Source organism: Stegodyphus dumicola, chromosome 4 (assembly GCF_044657685.1).
Source record: "Stegodyphus dumicola isolate Sdum_Otavi_A_Nest chromosome 4, ASM4465768v1".
NCBI lineage: Eukaryota > Metazoa > Arthropoda > Arachnida > Araneae > Eresidae > Stegodyphus > Stegodyphus dumicola.
In genome coordinates this window covers 139,500,133-139,522,662 of record NC_140771.1, presented here as the reverse complement: position 1 = coordinate 139,522,662, position 22,530 = coordinate 139,500,133, and the positions used below count along the sequence as shown (strand labels likewise).

The window sequence follows — 22,530 nt, the reverse complement described above, 5'->3', positions numbered from 1 at the left end:
AGACAATAAATATGAATGAAACGCCGTTAGCTTTCGACTCTCCTGCAAACAGAACTGTTGATGAAACTGGTGCAAAAACTGTATCTATGTTTATGACGGGTCATGAAAGAATGTCATTTACATGTGTGTTAGCTTGTGCCGCAAACGGTGACAAGCTAAAGCCGATGATCATTTTTAAACGAAAAACTATTCCGAAGGGAGATGGTATGTCATATATCAGGACTTAGGTTGAGTTTTTGCATCTATACAGCCCACGACGATGTCATGCGCAATTTAATCTATTGCGGCGTTTACGCTGATGCGGCGTTTCTGTGTAATTTTAATTTTTTTCCCGCCATTTTTCTCGAGTGCGGCATTTACGGTAATCAAATGCACAGAAAACTTGTGGAAGAACTGCTTAGAAATCACAATGTTATCAATGTGAAAATTTAATGCAGTTGAGAATAAGCTAGAAAATTTTTAAATGTCCCGTAGACAATCAGTTTAAAAAAGGGCCAGTAAAAATGCAGGATGTGATAAAATGTGCCTGAAAGCTCGGTGCATAGTTGGACAAGAGCCCCTAAAACTTGATCTTAATTCAGATACCTTGAAAACTTATTTAGTAAAATGAAAATTGTTCAAAACAGTATTTTAGCTACAATTAAAGCAACAGTTTTCAAATGATAAATTCTGCACAAACTAAATTTTTAATTTTATGGTAGTTAGTACAAAACATAAGCACATCTAGGAAAAGTCATTTTCTTCCCTTTCATCATAAAATGATATTTGAACTAAATTTTTACATGCATATTTGCTCAACAGGTGAAATATAACTAAAATTTTACATACTATATGCTTAGCACAAATAAAAAGCTCATAAAAAAAAAAAGAAGCAACAAATCTACAGCTCCTTTCTGTTCAAATTACGTTTTACATAGTTTTCTCTTGTCAATAAATTACAAATATTTTCAATGCACTGTTTTCAATCAATCTAGAATCTCTGTCGCAGGATTGAATATGTTCTGTTAAATGTCCAATTGGCAGCAAACAGGGTTCGTACACATTTCTACACATGGAAATTAAGTGCTTTTAAGGACCTTTAATAAAAAAAAATAAGGACCTATGAGCAAATGAGAACTGAATAAATTGAATTAAAAATATTATCTATGCCTGAATTTCACTTTTGTAATACCATCCTAAAAATAAAATAGATTCCTAAGTAGTATGCATTATTACTAAACATGAATTAACATAATTATTAATAAGTATGAGAATAAAATAAACTTTATGCAATTTATCCAGTAGGGTTAAATATTTTACACTTATAATAGTTGGACATATTTGAAAGAAGATAAGAGACATTTACGTTTTACTAACAGTTAGCTTTATGTTAATTTTTTTAATGTCTCATTTTGTCACATACTTGGTCAGTCTAGAGGTTTAGTAAATAGCGGTAGATTTTTGTGTCAAACGGCATAGGTTAAAATGAGAAGTAAGATCATAATCAGCATGATTCATAATGAGAGACTGAATGTTGTCACCACTGCTGCTTGTTTAAAGAAATACCTGATGATTAGAACAAATATGAAAGGCCTAATGTAGGCACGGTTGGCAAGAGTTGACAGTTAGTCAGACTCTGTTTGATGCAGTTAGTGTCGTAGTTCCAGGGGTTGTAACCCAGTTAATATACTTTAAGGCTCCAATAAGCCATTAAAGCACCAGAGGTTATAAGCTATTTTGTATTAAGTCTCACTAGATGTAAAGAATAAGTTTTATTTGAATTTTTACATTTTTGTGTTTTATCTTGTGACCACAGTGAGTGTTAATGAAAGGCAATAACTTGCTTTAATATGTAGAGATAATTTTTAAGGGTAAGCACTTAGTTATAAATAATTAAATTAGGTAGTTAGATAACCTTAGCCACTATAGATTTACATGGCCACTATTAAAATTTATTTTTTAACAATATTTGTTAAAAAAGCCTTATTAAAATCTAATAAAATTTCACAGTTTAAAATATATGTAATTTATGACATTGACTCTTAAACAATATTAGGATAATTACACATTTAAAGCTACAAAACATGTTTTGTAACAACACTTGCCAACAGCAACACTCAGCAAAATCATTATCCATCATTTTAATTTGAAACCTTCCCAAACATTTTGGCTAGTTCATGTCAATTTCCCTCTCTTTAAGCATCTTTTCTAACAATTAGAGATTTGTCTCGAGACGCAAACCAATTCTCTTGCTAGTTTCTACGTGCTTTATCTCCTAATTTGTCAACCTCTCCACAATGTACCTATGAGGGTTTACTCGATCTATAAAAGTTAAATAGTCCCAAACCCCCGACAGACGTTAAGCAAATCGCTATGGCTGAAAGTAACTACAATATCAGACAAAGGTTTAATTAAGCCTCTTATTTAAAAAGAACTTAGAACATAAAGGAATATTCTGATGCTAACAAAATCAATTACAGCTCACAGTGACATAATTAAACAAGAACAGTCAAATTCAAACTAAAAATGCAGACTAGTGGTCAAAGATTATACAATTTAATTTAAATTTAATCTGGCTCAGTAACTCTATCATATGAGGAAATAGAAATGGGAAATTATAGTAAAGGCTGAAATCATAAACAATTGGGTAATTTACATAATAATAAATGCCCATATCTTTGAAGAATAATTTTCTTTATGTATTCAGTTTCTTTCTTCAACACGTTTTCTTTTCATTTTAGAATTTTTGGATTTAATTAAGGATTTCTGTTATTCTAAAAAAAAAAAAAAAAAAAAAACTAAATGCATTTAGAAGGTATGGATAAAGTGGCTAATTTTATTTCTTTAGTAATATGAACATTCAGAAGAAATATGAAATATATATGGTAAAGGCCGGTTACAGAGTTGGTGTGGCAGAATTTTTAGAATTTAGTGACACACCGAAGAACAAAATCTAGAAATGGCAAAACTTTTAGAATTTAGAGCAGGCATTGGAAGCAGAATTTAGAAAGGCACTAGGCAGCAGAATTTAGGATCCACAGAGTTGCATCAGGTGGGAAAATACCTAGTGCCAGCTCTGTGTATGATGCATTAAGACATATTAGGTGAAACTTTTAAATTTTAAGTTTTCAATTTCTTTATTAATATAAAAATCCCTTTCTATAATTTAAATAATACGATAGCCCATGTGATAAGATTATAAGCATTTTTGATATTTTCCATGCTTGTGTCTAGTGAAAAGTAGAGAAAATAAAGGGAAGATAAACATGTTAAGAAAAATGACTTCTAGTATCAGAAGTAAAACATTCAAATATTATGTATTCATTGTTCTTCCAGACGTTGTCTCAAAAGTAAGAAATTCATCGCAAACTTTCTGTAAAATACATCCATTATGTGATGATACCATGGAGACATTTTTCATTTTGTCACATATTTCTTGAATCTTCTAGAATCGTATGTCTATAAATCTTACCTTCAAATCCTACTAAACTTTACAAGCTGCAATGTCTAACTTCCCAAAGAAAAATTATCCCTACCAATTCTATAACAGCAAAAAGTCAGAAATATTTTGGAAAAAGAAAAGGAGGGAAAAGTGTAAAACTAATTTAGAGAAAACTGACGCATATTCTTAGACAATTACATGAGAAAAACTCTTACTATGAAAAATTTAAAAAGAATACATTTTTAATTAATTACATAGCTAATTTTGCTTTTGCTAAGAGCTGTTTTGTAAAATGTGCTTTATAGCATTATACCTTGTTTATGTTTCAGATTCAAAATATTGTATAATAAGTTGCCAAAATGAAACTTTATAATATGAAAGCAAAAAATAAAAATGTTTTCATTTTAATGTTATTTTTTTAATATAATTTAAATATATTATCATTATTTTAATGAAATTTATCAATGTTATGATGTTTTAAAAAATCGTTGAAAAATTATCAGTTATCGGCATTAAAAATTTTCTATAGAAACTGATCTTAAAATCGCCAAAATTTTGATAAGTCACCAAATTTATAACCGTTTAATAAAAGAAATCACATCCCCAAAAGTGAAAAGTTATTTAAGAGCTCTTTATTAGAAAAAATTAATTTTGAAATGCTTATGTTTCACTTCTTGCTTAGAAACTCAAATATACCATCTTTTAAATTAGAAATAGAAACAAATTATAACCCATGAACCCATTCAAAAGATAATCATATACGTCAGTGAATCGCCAAAAATATTCCTCCAAAATGCTAATTCACACTCAAAACGGCCGTCATAAAAACAAACAGAAATTTCAGATGATTAAAATTAAGGACTTTTAAGGACCAATAATCAATTCCAAAAATCTAAGGACTTTTAAGGACCGTACGAATCCTGAGCAAGCCAGAGGCTATCATTTCAGATACATTACACTGCAAGTAGAATACACCCTCCATCTACTTCCTTCTTGGTACACTTCACTGTTTCTCACACCAGTAACCATGTGACATCATTTCACCATGCTTTACAAGAGCGATATACTCAGTCATTAAACGAAATCTATAGACTATGGGACTATCAGAATATGCCAGCCATACTAAGAGCATATTTTCTGAGTTTACTGATATTAATTGTGTATCTCCATGATACAAATATTAACCCCTTAACTGCCACGGGTGTATATATATGTCTTGCTCAGCCAATTCGCTTACTACTCTGGGTGTGTATATACGCCCTTCTGAAATACTATCATTTGCTTTGCTCTGCTACCAGTAAAATTATTCGCAAAGCTTTGGAATGACCACAATGACCTTTGCAGAGTATGCGAAAGAGGATACTATTTCAGAGAAGGGGGGAAACTGGAGAAAAGGATTTTTTGAAACGGTGAAAATAATGACTGTATGGTTATTGCTTGTGTTTTGGTTTCAGTAAAACATATTTTTTTCTTCTGTCTTCTGTTTGTAGTTCTGTTTGTAATAGTTCCTGTTTGTAGTAGGTGGTGATGAAAGTAATGACTGTGTGGTTATTGCTCGTGTTTCTGAGTAAAACATATTTTTCAATTTTATGTCTTTCGTTTTCGTTTACTGTTTGCAGTAGGTGCTTTTTTTACGAATATGACTGACAGTGAAGACAATGAAATAGATGATTACCTTGCATATATTCAGGATCAGACACCTCAGAATGTGACATTACGTCAGATGAAGAGAATTGCAAAATTGTGAATACAAAACAAACAACAAACTCATGGTATCCAACCAATTCAGAAGAAATACATGTTTTTTTAGGCATACTGATTTTACAAGGTATAACACTGAAACTTGATATAACACTTTACTGGTCTAAAAATAAATTGAACGAAACTCCATTTTTGGGGATCTTTTTTATTATAAACCTTTTTTAACTATACTTACATCATTTTTATTATAGTTTTGCTCTAAACATTAAATTTTGTATTTAATTTTTGTATTAAAAGGAATACAAATTTAATGTATTCCCTCGGGGGAGTCTGTAACATCTACAGAGCATGACCCCAGGTGGTGGATCGGGGAATGCCTCCATTGGATTTCCAGTGGGTGGTTGAGGGAAAACAAAATACCCTCCGTGGACCAACAGGCAGAAGTCCATCTGCAGTCCGGGACCACATTGAGAAATTTTCTATGTGGACAGTGAATTCCCTCCAACTTAATATTAATGCCACGCAAAAGAAAATGGAAAACAAGAAATGGGGAACAAGAAAGTCTTTTATTCTGAATTCAAATAATGTTCACGTTGCTTGCTTGCAGGAAAAGAAACTAAATCCTAATTTAAACTTAAATATTAAGAGATTCACAGTGATAAGGAAAGATAGGCTTACTGGTATTGGTGGAGGCATTGCTTTCTTAGTTAAAGCTCCTGAGCTGAAGTTTACAGATATCCCCCAGACCTCATCTTCTGCCAACATTAACACCAAGGCTCAAACAATAAATAGTTTTCTTCCTAAGCATACTATTACTGTGGTAAATGCTTACCATCCTGATAATTCACCAATTGATTTCACCAATTGATACCAATCTCCTCCAGAATCTTGCAGATACCACAGCAGAGACCAAAATTATTCTTGGAGACTTCAACGCTAAAAGCCCTACATGGGGTTGCCAACTACTGGATTCCACAAAAAAAAAAAAAAAAAAAAAAAGACCTGGCTGCTGACTTGAATTTGACTGTTCTTAACACAGGAGAAAGCATTTATGTCTCTAGAACCAATGGTACTGTGTCTGCTCTTGATATCATTGCTATTAGTTACCAAACTGCAGGTAATTCTCACTGGGAAGTAATAAAATCTGCAATCAGTGACCACTATCCTGTTCTCACCACTATCCAAATAAATCAGAAATACTACCCACAGTATAAGAGATCATGAAATTTCAGCAAAGCTAACTGGGAAGGTTTCATGCAGGAGCTGGAATGCCTCTGCTTGGGATCATCTGAAAAAGGAAATCTTCACTGCCTTCACAAGTCATATTTAAACTGTGGCCAGGCACAACATTCCAAGAGGACAAAGACAACTGGATATCATTTTGGAGAAACCACAACATTAAAGAGCTGATACGTGAAAGAGACTCTATCAGCCAGGAGCTCATGAGAAACAACAGCGAGCAGTTAAGGAATAAGCTTACTGAAGCTAGTAACAAAGTTAAAGAAGAAATCACCTGCAAACAAAAGAAATGGACAGAGCTTTGCAGCAAACTTGATCGAAAGAACGGAACCTCCCAATACTGGAACCTGATAAAGGCTCTAAAAAACTCCCAAATTTTACCCCAGGAGACACATTTTTTTATTATTATTCAGAAAATAATAATAAAAAAAACGCATATGCTAATAGAATAAACAGCTTTATAAATTATTTAAAGGAAAATTCTGAAGTTTATTAGCAGTAATAAACCTTAATAATCAACAATAAATGATATATATGGTTCATAATTTTTACAGAACAATCTAAAGCAATAGATTATTGCGAGAAAATAGTGATGGATCTCAAAATCCCAGACTTTGAATTTTTCTTAAAATATATCTACATCAATTTAAGGTTGCTCTTGTTGCCTAGTGGATAAAATGTTGGCTTCTTGAGTTAAAGATTTTGGATTCAAGCGTCACCAGGAGTGGTGTTGTAATGGAGTTTGTATTTTTAAAAAAAATATTTACAGAAAATATCATCACTAATTTCAGTGTAGCCCAAATGCTTCTTCAGTTTCCTGAAGGTGAAGTGTGAAAACCACACTTACCTGTAAGATACCTTAGTGCAAAGGATCTTTAGCTTTTAATAGGGACTTGTATTGCAGGATCGGGTCTTGCTTTTCCCTAACTTTGATGATAGTATGAACATTTAGATACATTTAACACCTTTAATGATAGTAGTACCTTTTTTTGGGGGGGACGCAAGATGCTTGCATTTATTTTTCATTTCATTTCATTCATCATTCATATAAACCTAATTTTCGCTCAGCATTGTATCCTTCTTTTGACATTCAGCTGACACGAGACTAGCAAAAGCGATACTGGTATTAGTATAAATTTGTTGTTTCAACTAATTAAAAAATTTAGTGAGTTCTGATCTTAAAACAAGTGGTGACGAATAAACTGTTTGTTTAAAAAAAATTAAGAAAACTGTTATTTATACAAAAAAAAGCTCGCTAGTATGTAGGTGATTTTATGGAATACTTCTATGCATTTTAATAGCTTCATGTTTGTTTTCCTTAACATGCATGACCACTTTTTGGTTTAATCTTGATGAGAATTTTTTATTAATTTAAAAAACTTTTGCATGAGCATTAGCAAATTTGCTAATTGTAGAATTCAATTTTTAACACAGAAAAAAAAAAGTATTATATAAAATGCTGTTACTTCAGTGAGTTTTAGAAAAAAGTAAACTTATAAAATAAACCTTTAGATAGTGGTTGTTCATTAATATATGAATGACTAAAGTAATTACTGTTACATTTAAGGTAAAAAATATGTACATAAGGCAGAAACTAAAATATTTAAAAAAAATTGCTGTTGTTTATTAACTTAAAAATAACTGCTTGTTTTAAATGTGATATGTAATTTAGTAATGCTGTAAATCCTACATATATTTAAACCAAATATAATTTTTATTGCAATATTTAAACAAATTAAGGGAAGTTTACTTAAGCAAGCATACATCATGCAAAAACATTTATGGTATTCTACTTCATGAAAAATTTACTCTGCAAATTAGAATCATGCAATTAGGATTTTTTAATTATCATTCAACAAAATTCATATGTAAATTAAATTAGATATATACAGCATTTAATATATACAGCCATCCTTTTCTGGAATATCATATTCCTATCGTCCAAACAATTCTTTTCTGCAATATTCTGATAAAAATTAGTGTTCTGCTTTTGAATAAATAGTTCAATGAGCGCTAGAAATTCATCGATTTGATGAGGTGTCATGCAAAAATAATTAAAAGAAATTTCATTTCGTTCAAGTGCATTTATTCACTTAAATTATTTGCATCTCCTTGCTGCAGTCATCTCTCACATATTAATACAAACCACTGCATTTTGCTTCTCTTACACAAAGCAAGAAGTAAAATAAGTTTTAATCGAGCAGAAATTAAATCCATTATAATTAAAAAATGTAGTCGTAAAAAGTCAAAATACCTCACAAAAATTTCACATTTTCACCCAAGTTTCTGATATGAAGAGCCATCTAGTGTGACCATATGACAACTTTTAAAGCGAAAGTTGGTGCGCTGATGTGAACTGACGCACGCGAAAAGCGTTTTTTTCCGTGTTGACGCTTTTTGCCCCAACAGACCAGTGTGAACACAGCTTTATACCATGAAGAGCCATCTAATGCAACCATATGACAACTTTTAACCCTTTGAGGGGCGGTGGTCGCGCCCTGAAACCACCAATTTTCGAAATTTTTTTCGCTCTTGTTTCTAAACTGTTTAAGTGAAAACCAATTGATTACTTATCTTTTACCTCTAAATAACGCAAAATTACTGCAGAACTATACATTTTTTAGGTCTTAGTATTTTAAATCGGATGCCTTTTAAAATTCATTTTCAGTCAGACAAAATAACTTCATTTTATTTACATTGATAACTTAAAATTTAAATTTTTTTATCGCACATCATTATTTCTATCATAAACAATAAAAATACAGCAATAATTAAACTGCATATATAAATAACCTGTGTATATTTATGGTATTTCCTTTGTGGTTTCAGGGTGCGACCACTGCTTAAACTGTGATTTTCCAAATTATTTTGTGTGGTTCCAAAAAATTGCAAATATATTTTTGAATAATTAAAAAGAGAAATCGCAAAAAATTTAATTAAATTTAAAATATTTTGCCAATATTTTATTTTTTACTGTTGAGATTCAAAATGCCTCGCAAAGGGTTAGAAATAGCTGATGCATTAGCGTTACTTGAAGAATTACCTTCAGATCCAGAATCAGTGGTCTCTGAGGATGAAAGTGAAGGAGAAGGAAATACTCCTTTACCCCCTTCCCTCCTGCTTATGCAAATATAGAAGATGAAAGTGATGATCTGTCAGAAAATGATGATATAAGTTTACCAGGTCCTTCCAGAATTGCAGATGTAACATGGAATAAAATGCAGAATGTAGTGAAATCCATTCCCAAATTTTCTGATGATTATGGCCCAACTGACGAAATTACCTCTATGGAAGATGCAAAACCCATGGATATATTTATGGCTTTTATCCATCTATTTATCCCAATTTCCTTATTCTGTATGTTCTTATGTTTTCGCTGCTGCAGAAAAATTACATAAATTATAATTTTTTTTTCTGATGATATACTTTGTAAAATAAAATAAAAAATTTATATTTGATGCAAATTTTAAATGCAGTTTTTTTTTTATTCGCAAATTTCGTCATTCATTGGAAATGCATACGGAAAAAGGTAAGTTGTTTTTTCCTACTAACTCAGTAAGTTTCAAAGTCCTAGTCCTAGACGCGCGCTGGTTTCACAGCGAAACTACCACCCACAGATTAATGGGCAGGAGTAGATTTTTTTAAATTCGTACATTATTTGTCTTTAGGATCATAATATTCGATTTCTAGTGTTTTTAGTTAAAAAAATTTTTTAAATAATATAGCGCACGTCAAAGGGTTAAAACAAAAGTTGCTGCACTGGTGTGAACTGACGCACGCGGAAAGCATTTTTTTCCGCATTGACGCTTTTCACCCCAACAGACCAGTGTGAATGCAGCTTTATACCTATTCTTAAGACAGGAAAAGATGCTACCAACTGCAAAAGTTTCAGGCCCATTTTGCTGACCAGCATCTTTTGCAAGATGATGGAAAGAATCATTCATACCAGATTGATGAAGTGGCTCATTAAGAATAAGGCCCTGCATTTTTACCAAACTGCCTACAGGGCCAAGCATAGGACAGTTGACCAGCTCTTCTACCTATGCCAATCAATTATTGATGGCTTCCAGGATAAGCCTCACAGACAAACCACCACAGTTTTCCTAGATCTTTCTGCAGTGTTTGACAAAGTACGGAAGCAGAAATTAATTGATATTATCCATACAGCAGGTATTCTGGGTAACTATCTTATCTGGATAAATGACTTTTTGAGAGGAAGAAACTTAAAAGTAAATGGTACATTTTAAAAAAACCCATAGCACTTGGGCAAGAGTCCCACAGGGCTCTGTGTTAGATCCTATTCTCTTCCTCCTCTACCTTAATACTATTCACTCCTACATCAGCAAGGAGGCAAGCACTGCGTGTTATGCGGATGACATTGCAGTATGACATACTCACTCTGACATTCTTTGTATTAAAGGCATTGAAGATTGGTCAAAAGAGCTCAAGCTCACTTTAATCCTGACAAAACTAATTATTGTATTTTCTCAACTGATAAGAAAAACAGAAAGTCCTTTCAACCTACTATAAATCTATGTAGCTCTGCAATCAAATGAACTACACATCCCAAGTACCTTGGCATAACTCTTGATGATGAGCTGAAATTTTCAAAACACCTTGAACAAACCTCTAACAAAGCCTTAAAATCCTTAACAGATTATGTGGTGCATCTTGAGGACAACTCCTCTTAATACTTGTACTTTGCTTGTTAGGCCAAATCTAGAATATGCTGCCTCCATTTTGCCCTCATTACTTTGAAGAGGATGTAATAATAGTAACTAATAAATTGAAATCTCAAGTTTCATGGAATCATTCCTGTTACTTTTTGAATTTAAAGCCCAACCGGATTGCTGTCGAAACATATTGGGGCAATCGATAACCAATTGATAACATTTATGCTGTAAAGCAAAACAATGGCTAGAAGAATAATGAATCTCCATTATAAATTTACAAATTAAAAGAAATATATGTTCTCCTTTAAAAAAAATATATCAGAATTTCAAATAAAACATTTAAAACATAATGGACTTTTAAAATTTAAGTATGCATTTTTTAGATAATTATTTTTTAAGACCATAGAATACAAGTGTATAAAATGATAACTACAAAATATATTACAGGATGTAAAGTTCAGTATGTATATGAAATAAAAAAAAAAAAAAAAAAAAAAATTCATCATAAGCATTTAATAAAAAATCACTTACCTAACAACTCCTTCAGGAATCATTTCTAGATTGTTATTGGAAGCCATGAAAACTTCTAAACTATATAATTTCCCTATGCCAGATGGAATACCATCAAAATCAAACTGATTATCATTTATATAAAGCCTTCTTAATTTTGATAATTTGCATATGGTAGCCTAAATGAAAAAAAGAATAAATAAATACATGCGACTGATAAAAAAATACGCATACAATATGCTTCGCAATAATCAATCACTGAATTTTTTTAATACTTTAATAAAAATTAGTTACAAAAACATTTAGCAACATTCAAACACATTCTTACTCTGTTTTGTACTCGTATATATTATATTTACTGTATTACTCTGTTTCACAGTGTTTAGCCTAGCAGATTTAAAGCATTTTCTAAAAAATATAAGGACATACAATTCAAACTTTCAATGCTACTGTTTAACATGTTATATATAGAGCAAGAAGGTGGTTTCATGCCTACTTTTAAGATACAGGATCAAATTTATCACAAAGCTGGATCACTTCTACCCCTAACAAGATGAAAACCCCAAATTTCTGGAAGTTTACTTCATAGGTGATGAAAAATTAGAGGCTGACAAATAATGTGCTAATATATCTGGCAAGCAAGACGACTTCATTTCAAATTTGCAGAGATTATCTAATCCATAAAATCGTTTCGTAAGAATGTTTGAAACAGAATTAAAAATGATGAAAACATGATTAGAGTATAATCATACAGGCAGACAAGAGACCATTAAGTGAACATGAATGGTGTTTTAATACCCAAACCATTAACGATGTAGTTACTGATGATCAAGAGGCCCTAGATAGTGATATTTGGGGAAAAAAAGGGACTATAGCATTAATGCTCTGCAAATATTTGTTGAAAAATATTAACCACAGATGATTGCATATTTAAACTTTATAATAATACTTTGTGCAGAAGTTTGTAACTCAAATTCAATGGAAATAATTAAATATTAAACAAAATAGATAAACACATTATTATTCAGGAAAAACAGACAAAAACTTAATTTAACTTTATTGTGCCTAAACAAAAGTAAAGCAGACAGAATAAGGGGAAAATGAGGAAGATGTTGTTTGGTTGTGAAATATCTTTCCATAAAAACACAAACTTTAAGGAGCATCTCGTATTCCTTCTTTGTGTTCAAGTCCCACTCAATTATATTTGAGAATGATTAGGCCAATTTTCACTCAAAATTTTCCCATTGAGATTTATTGTCGCTTATGCTTTAAAATGTTTTTAAAGTGAGGCATGGCATGGTGAACGAAAATGACTAATAATATGAAATGGTAGAAGAATATATTTCCCAAACAAAATACTTAATATGTAATATTAATACCTCCTTTTAATAATTATTTCAAATTTAGCAATGTACTAAGAATGGTGACCATAAATAAATTTCTGTATTATTGAAGCTTGCATTTATTACAATTCTTAATTATACTTTGAATGCATTTCAACAATGATTCAGAATGATTTACTCCATTTCACTTTTTATCGATTAAATATCTATTAAATAAATTATAGGGCATTTTTGCTATATCAATAATTAACAACATCTCACAAAAATTTGTTAAAGATTACTTACAGGAAGTGCTTTCAATTTATTTCTAGAAAGGTTTAGTGTTTCGAGATTTTTCCACAGATCTAGAAAAATGATGTGATACAACTAATAAGATGAATCTTGTAAAATAACATATAGAAAAAAATAATACTGTAACAAACTCAAAATTTTATACATTTTTTTACGGAAAATATCTAGAAAATTTAATCTTGAATTTGTAAACTAAACATAATTTAATTTTTTTTTATTTTTTTTTTTTTATGGACAGCTGGCACAATGTAGGGATGCTATGTAAATTACAAACGTTAATTTAATACAAGAAGAAATAAAAGGGAGCACTAATTTTATGAAGAATAAATTTAACTTGAAAAAAGAGATTAAGTATAAAAGTGATTTATGCAGCACCGATATTCAAGCAACATTATAATAATTACTAAAATACCAACAAATCTCAAAAAGTTATAAATAAAATCCTCACTTAGTTTAATTAATTTGTGGTACACAGTAAAAATTTAATAATAAAAGCAGATGTAGACATTGAGTTTAAAATTAAATACAAGACTACACATAAATGCAAATCATTGCATTCAACAGTGTGGCCACCCATGAATTAAAGCTATTGAAATGCAGACAACTGAAAGATTTGTGAAGTGATGTTTGTTTCCCAATATCTCCAATACATACTAAGTTCTTAATTTTTTCATAAAAAAACTACCTACCTGGCTTACTAATGCATAAATAGGCGCTTGGTGAATATAATGGGTTTATTTTTACCTCAGAATCGATCAGATGAATTAAGGTCACTTGTTATTAAAACAGCAAACATGATTCTGAGCTTTACAGATTTTGAAGTTTTTAAATTATCCCAAAATTATTAACAAATGCAGTTGATTCTTTTCCTTATTCACAGATGATTGTCAGCAATATTATTAATCTTAATGGATGTATCCTGAAGTGTGGTTGTTAAAGATCTTATTTTTATTATTCTCAATTTATTACATATTCAGATGAGAAAAACAAAATCTAATGGAAGAAATTTGCTTTAAGTTCAGCAATGATGTACCATAATTACTTGAAAATAAGATCCCTCTAACATTATAGTACTTCTTTTTTTTTTAGTCCAAAGGGGCTTTGTCCCTAAAGGACTATTGTTTTCATTTTGCGATTTTGCATTGAAATTTTTTAAAAGGCTGTATTACTTTTCAAAACGTTGCCCCCAAATACTATCACCCTGTATTACATTTGAAGAAATTAAATAATGAAGAATCTGCATAAATGTATGTATGTTTCTCGCATTGTGATAAAACAACGGTACCTAGAGCCATCGAATTTTGAATGGCGTAATACTAATGCGAATATGGGCATCTGAAGCCCAAATTTCAAATTTGTTTTATTATCGATTTTATATTTTGTAAAACTTTAAAGAATTTTTGATTAGCAAACTCAACGATTTAAAAGCAAGCAATGGCAACACTGTATTTAAAAAAAATTATCTCCAGCGTGACAGGCTGTGTTTCGGAAAGTATAAAGATATGCTCATTTAAAAATTATTTTGCCATATTGCTGTTGAATTTACTTTTATGGTTTAAGTGCGAAGAACATGATATTTAATACATAAAGGTAATACAAAATGTTAAAAAAACACCCCTTTGGGTGTAATGTAAAATCTGAAATCTTCCAGATTTCTTTTTTTCTTTTTTTCTTTTTCTTTTTTTTTTTTTTTTATTTTTACTTTTTTATATTCAGATTACAGTTAAATTTTTTATTTTTAATTTATAACATTAGCTTGAAAACAAACTGAAAACTTTTTCGATTTTTTCTATGCTCATTTTAAAATTATTTTGCAACATTGCTATTGAACTGAATTTTATGGTTTAAGTGCAAGCAAATTATTTATATTAATTAGCATTTATTATGAAATGGAAAAACTAGCATTAGTTATGTCTAAGAAACAGTATAGCTTTAGTAAGATCTTCTTTGTTGGAGGGCCATAGATCCGATTTGATAAACTTCAGAGCTGAGAAGAGTCTTTCCACGCTAACTTGAGCAGGAGGCTATTACTGTTAGGGCTACTTCTTTTAACTTTTCAGGATAGATTTTTATAAGTTCTAAAAGAGGTGTCTTGTAAGTGCAATCATATTCCTTTATTTCTTCAAAGGCCACGTAGAAAACTTGTTTGTATTTTTTTCATTTTTATATCTAAAGGCTCTTGGTTCTTTATTTTCATTCGTTTTGCATTAGCCTTTTCAATATTATCCAAAAATATTTCTCAAAATCTAGTTCAACACTGGAAGAGGATGGTACAGACTCAATTGCAATGTCTACAGTTTGACTGTCCTGATTCGAATTCTCCAATTGTTCAGAGAATAATTTCATTCTTAATGAAAGTTTGTAGATGGCTTTCTTTGCCTTTTTAATTTGTTCATCATTAAAGAAAATTCAGTGTTTCGAATCTACATATATTGAACCCAGCAAGATCTCATTGTCTAGCAAACTAATTTCTCTTTTCTTCATTGAAGAAATAATTCCTTCTGCAATAAACCCTTCATTTCAGAAAGAACAAACATCACATTCTTCCATTCTCGCCTCCCGTCAATTCTTCAGATTGCAGCTTTTTTTGTGGCTATATATGGTGTAGAAAGAAGAGTTTCCAATTCTGAAAGATCATTCCACAGTCTTTTTGTTAGTGAAACATTAGGGTTATCTACATCTTTTCTTCAAAATTTCTTAATTCTAACAACCTGTTTATCATCAAATATGTACTTCTTTATCGCGTTGCTTGATCAATAATTGCTCCTTTTCCTGCTCGCTTCCTAAGAACGGCATCAATTTTGGGAGTTCTTGCTTCTATTCCTGCTTACTTAAATTTACCAATGAGATTTGTACCGAAATGAAGTAACTAAATGAATCCATTTAATCACTGATCGCAAATATTACATCCATCCTCCTCCCTTATATTTATTTCTTAATATGTCAATAAAAAAAGAAAATAACTATTTATTAATGTACATACATAGTCCTAAATAAAAATAATAACCCAGCTTGTCATTATTTTTTTTTTTCAATTCATTCTAATTTCATTTCAAATTCAAACTGTCCAACGAAAATTAGAGTCGAAGTCGACCTGTTTTTAGCGACTCCATGACTCTGACACCACAGCCCTGGCAGTCAGCCACATTATAGTTGGAGGGACATTATATCGTCTCTTGAGAGAAAGAGGAATAGAATTTAGGGAAACCAGTATGAATGTTATCCTTGCTGATCGTTTCCAGAAAGAAACAGATGTTTATATGGCCCAAGTAGATATTGAAGTTAAAGGATGATTGTTTTGAATACCTTCATTTGTGTTACCCACAGCGAAAGATAACAGAACATTTTTAGGAACTGAATTTTTACATAGTGCTGGAATTGTTTTAGACCTTCCAAATAATAGATGGTATTTCCATGACAACCCTAAACAGAAATTTAACTTTAGTGATGACATTTTTAAAACATCAGAGCTTTCAGAATATAAGGTGAAATTAACATATTTCTGTCAAGAGAAAGTAAAGAGAAATACCTTCTCAGTTCAGGTATCCTTCAACCAGGGGAAAGACCTACTCCTAAAGTCCAACATTATATTAACAACAGTAGCAAACCCCCATCATAGTTCAAAGAAATTGTACATCTCCACTAGAAACATAATTCATAATAAAAGAACATAAATTCCAATAAATGTTATAATTATGGAAAAACTGGTCACATTGCACAAGACTGCGAAAGGGATATGAACGTGTTTCATATGTGAAAAACATGGGCATATATCCAGAGATTGCAAACAGAATGATCATATACGGTAAATGGCTGTGGTAAAATAGGCCGTACTTCCCATGCCTGCTCCAAAGCTAATTTTATTGCAGATATGTTGTTCTGACCATTCAGTCAATGTAAAGAACATCACACAAAGGTTTGCATTAAACTCTGTTACTGATGATCTTTTCTTCCCCCATAAGTGAGTAAAATGTATCTGCCCTGTGTCATATGAAGGGCAAGATATCACTCCTTTACTCTTGATCCAAGGAAGAGATTGAACCTTAAAAGTCCCTGAACCAGATAAATGAGCTGTTCTTACCAGAAAACAGCCACCAAGAGCAAGCTATAAATTGAAGACAACTTATACGGCTTGAAGGGAGGAGTATAACAGATGGTGTGAGTAATTCTTCAGGCAGAGCACTTGCTCTAGACCAAGTGATGCAAGATTCATCCAATTATAAACATTCTTTTCTTTTTATAGATCATGTGACACAACAAACGTTAGTTAAGACTTGAACTCTGTGCGCAAGCATCACAGCTTACAAAAACTCTCTTTTATTCTTTTGTGGGTGTTACTTCATTAATAAATGGGTGTTCGTCATACTTAAATATCTTAATTATTAACCCCGAGATGATCTAGTGATACTGAAAAGTAAAATATATGTTATAACTAGCTATAAATAAGTTTAGTAATATTATAGTTTAGTAATTAGTTTAGCAGTATTTAGAAATAAAAGTGTTATGACAATAAGTATTATGCATTCTGTTTTTTAATGATATATAATTTTTAAATTTTGTAAACATATTTTTATGCTTACAAAAATATATTTGGAAACACAGTTAACTCATATTTATACAGTCCTTAACTATCCAGTTATAGTTGTCCACAAGAAAGTTCTGAATCTTCTGTTAGCCTAATTTCTCTTTCAATATAATAATCTATTGCAGTCAAAATAGCAATTTCTTTAAATACATAAATACAATAAAATATGAGCCTAATCATGGAAACAGACAATTTACTTTTTTTTTAATGGCAATTTATTTCCCTTAATTAAATTTATGTTTAAATACAAAGGGTGTTTACATGTTTGTAACAATTTTGATTTTTAATAATTGAATTTAAATATTAATTTTAAAATTCAAACAAGTCTGGCATCAGATTCAAATAAGGTTTCATTAACAATAAATATACTTTTCTTTAACATGTCACTGAGAAATAAACAATGGATCAAAGGCTATACTTTTGTGCTGCCCAAAGAAAAATACTCTTATTCAGTTATTAAAAAAGATGTTAAAATTATGAATTTAATATTTCCACATGCATAAATAAGTGACATAATTAATATGAAAGGAAAGAAACTTCAAAATTTACATCTGACAGGGAAAAAGGCAAAAAATAATAAAAGTCATAATAGGGTTTCCATAACATTCAACTTCTCAGGCTACCATAAATAAACCACCACTTGGCGATAAATGAAACAACTTCGCGTTAATATAAGGGGTACCCTTCTCTTTACTCTAACCAGGATATGAGGCACAATGATTCTTAATAAGTATAACACTAAGTTTAACAAAAACAAAAACAAAAAAAAAAAAAAAAAAAAAAAAAAAACTTTACTTACATCAAAGGAATACTATCTAGATGATTTTTGTACCATAATGAAGTTTAAACTTCTTCAAAGTTCACTATAAGCAGAAGAATCATAATGATACTCTCTTGAACTGAATATCACATCTTTCTTTAACATATGGCTACTACATACACATTGGATATCTATGCAGCAAATTTCGTTATGTCAGAGAGTACCATGGCTTTGCTAAAACTGCATTTATTTATTCTTTTTCCCCATACTGTTCTCCAAATTTTAAGTAAACTAAATATTCTGGGTTTAAGATAAAATCACAAAAAATATTTCAGTTACTTTGTAAGCAATTTTCTAGGGTTTTTATTGAGATTTTTCAGAGTTCCTGAAGGTTACCAACGGTTAAATGCTTTGTTTTATCAACCAATATTAAATTAAAAATTTTAGAATCTGAAGATATGCAAATTGCTTCTAAAACGAACTGCTGAAATTTTCAACATTCTTGAAGAGAACTTTATTTATGATTTAATAAGAAGACAGTACCTCAATATGTGCTTACCTCCAACATCTGAAGAAATATCAATGATGCAGTTTTCACTTAAGTTGAGCCTTTTTAGATTTGGAAGGGAATACAAAGCATCTGGCACACGGGGCAAGTTATTTTGGGATAAATCCACATCTAATATAAAAATACACATTCGCATAAATTTGACACACAAATAAATAATAATATACATTTCAGATAAAAATAAAAGCAGATGCAATATAATTTTTATTTAAAGGACACTACAATACATAACAGATATTTTTATTTAAAATAATAATAATAAAACACTCACAGTGAAGGAAATTTAAGCATATACTAAATACACCATTAACATAATACACATTTTGATGATAACTTACCCTGCAAATTATTCAGTCCATCTAATGATGAAGGGATGTTTGATATACTTCTTTGTGTATTGGCCATGTGTAAAGTTTGTAATGCAACAAGAGCAGGAAGTTGTCTACATATATAGGAAACAATTAGTAGATATTAACACCAATGTATCATATTAATTGCAAATGTTATTAAAATATGCACTATACACAACAGAAGTACAGGAAATGCTACTAATGAACACACTGAAAACTTAAGATTAACTATTAAGACTTAAGATTGAACTTAAGATTAAACTTAAGATTGAACTATTAAGAACCTATAAACAAATTTCATTTTACATATGAATAACTTCATTATTGTAGAGGCTCACTGTTATTGTGTCATGAGTTTCAAAAGATTTCTGTCATATTTGCCTGAAAAGATTTCAATAAAAATACCTCAAGCCCCTCCTCAAAAACCCTTTATTCATCAAAATAATTCCAATCACAATCCACATTATCACCTATATACAGGGTGAATCTGAACAAGTGGGCAAAATCTATACCTTCTATCAGCCCACGAGCAATATTCGTTATAGAATATATATGGTCAGAAGCAGTGAGAGTTAAAGGGTAGTTTTCCACTGTCACATTTAAAGAATTAACACAAGAATGAGAGTAGATACCTTAGAAAACATTTTATTAACAGAACATGCTCACAGAAATTCCTCAAAAGAGCAGCTTCTGCCAGCTATAATGCAGGCTTCACAGAGGGATGGGGATTGATGCACATTTGCAAAGACATCAAGCATTTTCCGAATACTGTCGGCAATTATAGCAATCCTGGCGGCTAGATCCACATCAGTTTCAATGGGACACTCACAGATTAGGCTTTTCATATGGCCCACAGGAAATAATCCAAACACGAGAGATCCAGTATCTTGGTGTCCAAGCTACGAGACCACCTCGACTATTCCAAGTTGAATCTAAAGTGCTCTGTGCATCTAAGCTGAAGTGTGCAGGTGGATCCTCATGCTGGAACCACATTCTCGACCTCTTGTGTTGAATTCTCTTGTTGGAATCAGATGCAGCAGCTCCGGCAACACCTCTCGTAGGAATGTGTAATACAACTTGCCTTCCAGACAGTGTGACAGGAGGCATGGGCCAACCATATAGTCATGGAAGATTCCTCTCCAAATATTTATGGAGAACCGCCGCTGGAATGAATGAGGATGTGTGGCATGCAGGTTTGTATATGACCATGTGTATGAGTTGTGGGTATTAAAAACAACCTCATGAGTAAAAGTGCACTTGTCCTTAAACAGAACATGTGCACCGAAATTTGGCTGCTCTGCATTCTGATGGAGGTACCAACATGCAAAATGACATGTAGCTGATAGTCTGTTGGTGACAATACTTGTACCTTCTGTGTATGAGAGGGGTCATTCCTTCCTCCTGTAGCACACGGCAAACCATCATTTGGGACAAGTTTACAGCACGGGTGCAAGAATCAACCCTTTTATACTACTTATAATGCCACCTAGTGGATCACCGTTTATGTTCCAGCAATAATACATTCTATACAAAATACTGTTCATACAGCAGCCCTCTATCACCCCATAAAGTTTTGCCCACTTGTTCAGATTCACCTATATATATATATATATGTGGGATGGCATCGTTCATTATAATCGGTAACGCAACAAGCTGTGAGAATAAATCTTTTACTTTCTCGATGATAGAAGGCAGACGATTCCGCCATTAAGACGATGACGCAATTAAAAGATGTTTAAATGTAAAAGATGATTCCTTCTCTTCATCTGTAAATAATCTCATCTATTTCCTTCTACGTATGTAATTACTTTGTAGTTTGTTGCAACTATTCATGTTTCATTAAATACTCAAGTTTTACATAAATCGGACTAGTTTATTAGCCCCTAGACAGCCACCTAAGAAGTAAGTTTACAAACATCATATTCCTAGACAGTAAGTTCCGATTCTACAGATTTGGGGGCTCAGCCAGGATGAGCCTAGGAAGAAGCATTATGAATATTACAAAATAAGAGAAGTAAGTTTTGTTTCGATTATTTCCACATTGTTACTTCTAAGAATAGTGTTCTATGATACTGTGAATTAAGATGACTACCTTAAATTCTATTCCTAGAATTTCAAATTCTTTAAAGACTGGGCCTACTAAGTCAATTAAACTTTTACATCAAATTGTGTTTGGAACTTTGGGTGATCGAAAAAATAGAGCTAGATTCCGTAACTTTTGCAGTTTTCCATCTGATTTTAATATTGAAGAAACAAAACAAAAATTACTTAAAACTCTTACTGCAAATGATTTTATTTCTGTGTGTAATTTGTTACATCTTAATTATGATTCAAATCCTGATAAAAACTGTGATTTAATATTGAATAGTCTTTGTGACTTTAAGCTTTTAAAATCCGAAAGTGATGACGATGATGAGTTATCTGAAAACGAAAGTGTTTATGATTCTGATAAAAATGATGATATTAATTCTGTTCGGTCAGAATCACCTCCCTTAAATAACTCAGTGGATGAAAACATTATAATGCCTAGCAATATTTCCTTATATTTTCATGATATTTTAGAAACTGTTTGTGAATTTAATGGCACTGATACATATCCAGTTGAATCCTTTATTGGTGATTTAGAAGAATCTTTTAAATTATTTAAGTTATCGGAATTACAGAAAATTGTGTTTGCTAAAAAATTGCTTACTGGTTTTGCTAAAGTATAAGTCTTTGAAAAGTATAATATCATGGGACAAATTAAAAGAAAATCTTTTATATGAATTTGGTTCTAAAATAAACAGTGCACAACTTCATAATTTGTTACAGAAACGACACTTACTTAAAACCTGGTGAATCACTTTCCAAATATTTAATTGCCATGCGTGAAATAGCCAGTTGCGGTTCTGCTGATGATTCATCAATTCTTGATTATGTAATCAATGGGATACCAGATCAGACTAGTAACAAAATTATTTTGTATGGGTGTAAAACTATTTCTGAATTCAAAGAGAAATTAAAAATATATGAGAAAATTTGTGTTCCAGATACGAAGAATAAGGGTTATTCAAGTGCTAAAACACAAAATAATGCACGTGCTATACTTA

At 31.2% G+C, this 22,530-nt stretch overlaps 1 protein-coding gene across 3 annotated transcripts in view; it reads right to left on the bottom strand.

The window, feature by feature from the left end:
* Positions 1-22,530, bottom strand: part of fliI (FLII actin remodeling protein) — a 175,271-nt gene that overhangs the window by 111,958 nt on the left and 40,783 nt on the right. For 2 of the 3 annotated variants that reach the window (XM_085815549.1, XM_085815551.1), the window contains 4 exons: positions 19,430-19,533; positions 19,083-19,202; positions 13,173-13,231; positions 11,566-11,723 (listed from right to left, as the gene is read on the bottom strand). In XM_085815549.1, coding sequence (XP_085671675.1) covers positions 11,566-11,723; positions 13,173-13,231; positions 19,083-19,202; positions 19,430-19,533 — 441 coding nt within the window. Of the gene's footprint in view, positions 1-11,565; positions 11,724-13,172; positions 13,232-19,082; positions 19,203-19,429; positions 19,534-22,265; positions 22,417-22,530 lie in introns of those variants that run through there. The other variant, XM_085815550.1, reaches the window with a different exon arrangement.